At 43.9% G+C, this 2,698-nt stretch overlaps 1 protein-coding gene across 1 annotated transcript; it reads right to left on the bottom strand.

Moving 5' to 3' along the window:
- Positions 1 to 1,374: 1,374 nt before the first annotated feature.
- On the bottom strand, positions 1,375 to 2,378 carry noto (notochord homeobox). Its single transcript, XM_084915769.1, has 3 exons — positions 2,000 to 2,378; positions 1,706 to 1,893; positions 1,375 to 1,581 (listed from the first exon to the last, which is right to left on the bottom strand). The coding sequence occupies exons 1-3, from the start codon at positions 2,376 to 2,378 to the stop codon at positions 1,375 to 1,377; spliced, it is 774 nt and encodes a 257-aa protein (XP_084771895.1).
- Positions 2,379 to 2,698: the final 320 nt, after the last annotated feature.

Consider the following 2,698-nt stretch of genomic DNA (forward strand, 5'->3'; position numbering starts at 1 on the left):
AGGACAGTCTGGGCAATGAACTACCAAGACTTTTTCTTTCATTTTACTCATTTACCTTGTAATTTCACTTGGCCAACCCACTGAAGATCAAAGTAGCTGTATGTGAGCTAGAACTAAAATCTATTTGACATCCCTGACTTGTACCTTCTGTTGTCCCTGTGATGATGCATTTGTTAACATGAAATGTGTCATCATGTTTTTAAGATTATAGAGGTAGACGCTGTGTGTTCTCATCAGCCTTCTTTGTTTAATGTGACCGAGTTTCAGTTGACCACCCCAATTACCTGCTCTGATGGACACATATCCTTTCTACGTGCCGTCTTCTCTTCTGTTTTATCCCTCGTGTCTGCCAGGCAGACAGCATGAGTCCCTTTCCGCCTGGAAGGAAAGATGCTGAGTTTCAATAGAGCAGAGACAGGATACCTGCTGGCGGTGGGTGGGCATGTGGAAGCCCTGTCCACTGAGAAGCAGTGAGAACGGTCGTATTGACCATTTAAACAGATTAAACAGTGAGACCCAGCTCTCTTGCTCCGAGACACAGTGACCCCTACCACCCTGGGTTACAGATATCCCAGCTAATCCCTGAGCTGGTTATTTATTTCCTTAGCTTAAACCAGAGGGGAACCTAGACTTTACATTGGATCGAACCTGGAAGGAAATATCTCCCACCACCCTCAGACTTGGCAGAGTGAGATGAGAGGGGAAATGAGCAAAGTGCAGAAAGACACAAGAATGACATGCTTAGGACACATTAAAGATCAACATTGCTCCATGTAGCAAAGATGAAAGTTCATTTATTTGTTAAATAAAACTCTGAAATATCTAAATGATGCTTCTGGAAACAGGATTTCAAGTCTTTCTCTAAAACACTAAGTGAACCAGATTTGAAGTTAATGTGCCATTTATTTTTTTAACCCCTCAAACATGAATTCATTTGCTTCTTCATAACTGTGTGATCACATTTCACTGACAATGAATAATGAACCCCAGCAAACATCTAGCAAATTCACTCAAACTATTAAAAATTCAGATTTGAAGAACATGATGTAACATGTCTCTGCTTCCCAAACAAACTTTAAGCTGCTGAGTTTGCTGCTGTTGCCTTAAACTTCTAAAATCTCTCTAATTGGATATAAAGGAATGAACAGGACAGGTTTTGCATTCATTTCATAAAACATATTTTCTTAATATTTCAGATATACAAAAACAAACTCATCAAAAGGGCAATAAATGTAGAGAATTAAATAAAAAACTATAAATCTATTAAATATTTTTAGTTGGAGACTATTAGCCTCTTTTCTCAGATATATATATGTACATATTTATAAAAAAAAAGTCCTCTTTTTTATTGTAGTCAAAAGTCCGGTGGTTGGTTCAGCAGTGCTCATTGGAGTCGTCAGATACGTCAATATCCACATCCGAATCGGAGAACTCTTCATCCTCATCGCCCTCATCTCCGTTCCCTTGAGATCCGGGGCTTTTCGGTGGAGCAGCCAGGCCCAGTTTGACCAGTTTGGCCTGCTGCTGTTCCAGACTCTGTTTGCGCCACTTGATGCGTCTGTTCTGAAACCAGACTTTGACCTATGGGGTAAAAAAAGGAAAGAAACAGACACTTAGAAATCGTACCTTTACCTTAAGACGACTAAGTTGTTGAGATGTCTGAAAGAATACCTAAACTATGTGTTTTCCGGTAAGATTTTATTACCTGAGCTTCGGTGAGCTGCAGAGAAGACGCTAGGAGGAATCTCTCCGATCCGACCATGTACTGCTGCCGGGCGAACTCTTTCTCCAGGCGGGATAGCTGCTCGCTGGTGAAGCTGGTGCGCATCCTCTTTGACTTCCCACCTTTCGTTTTGAGCGAATGTAACCCCACGTTGATTTTGGGCATTGCAGCTGCAGAACAGATGAAACATATAATCACACACACTGCCACGTAAAGGTCTCCGTTTCTACAGACAAACTACTTTTCGGATGTTTTTGTTTGTTTGTTTGTTTTTACCTTGAGCGTAAAGTGCGCCTCGACACGATGGCTGGTAGGTGAAAGGTGAGTAACAGTAGACGGAATATCCAGGTTGCGTGTGGATCGCTGAGTGTAACACGTTGGGTGAGGAGTAGACCCACGGAGCTGGTCCTATCGGTAAGCCTACGTGTCCGGTAAAAGGCAGAGATGGTGTTGCTGGCTCGTATTTTACTCCGCACTGAGCAGGACTCGTGCGGCCGCTGGTTGTGTCCTCGGGTTTGGCGAGCAAAGCCTCAATAGTAAAAGATTTCCCACTGGGTGGTTTCGACTCGCACTGCCCTCCCTGGTAGTGCGGGTGCAGCGACGCAGGTGCGCAATTACGCACGGAGTATCCATAAGCTCCGATCGGTACCTGCATGCTGACGGTTGTTTAAAATTAGTTTATGAAGGTCTCTGCTGGAAAAAAAAAGTTGCTTCTCCAAGTCCAGCAGGAAGGTGAATGCTGCTCCTCTGCGGAGTGTCTCAATTTATAGTCCAGAGGCGCACGGAGGTGTCAACAGCCCCCCCGCCAGCCCTTTGTCTTTCTAAGTAGCAGATGAGAGGCGAACATCCCGACAAGGTATCCAATTAATTGCTGGAGTAATACAAGCTGGGATTGTCAAACATCCTAACCCTTTGAATGAGCAGCCTTTTGAAGAGGGCTGGGGGGGCTGGGACTCAAGAGATTTGCTAGAGTAC

The sequence above is a fragment of the Perissodus microlepis genome, chromosome 19 (assembly GCF_051167445.1).
Source record: "Perissodus microlepis isolate ML-2025 ecotype Zambia chromosome 19, ASM5116744v1, whole genome shotgun sequence".
Lineage (NCBI taxonomy): Eukaryota > Metazoa > Chordata > Actinopteri > Cichliformes > Cichlidae > Perissodus > Perissodus microlepis.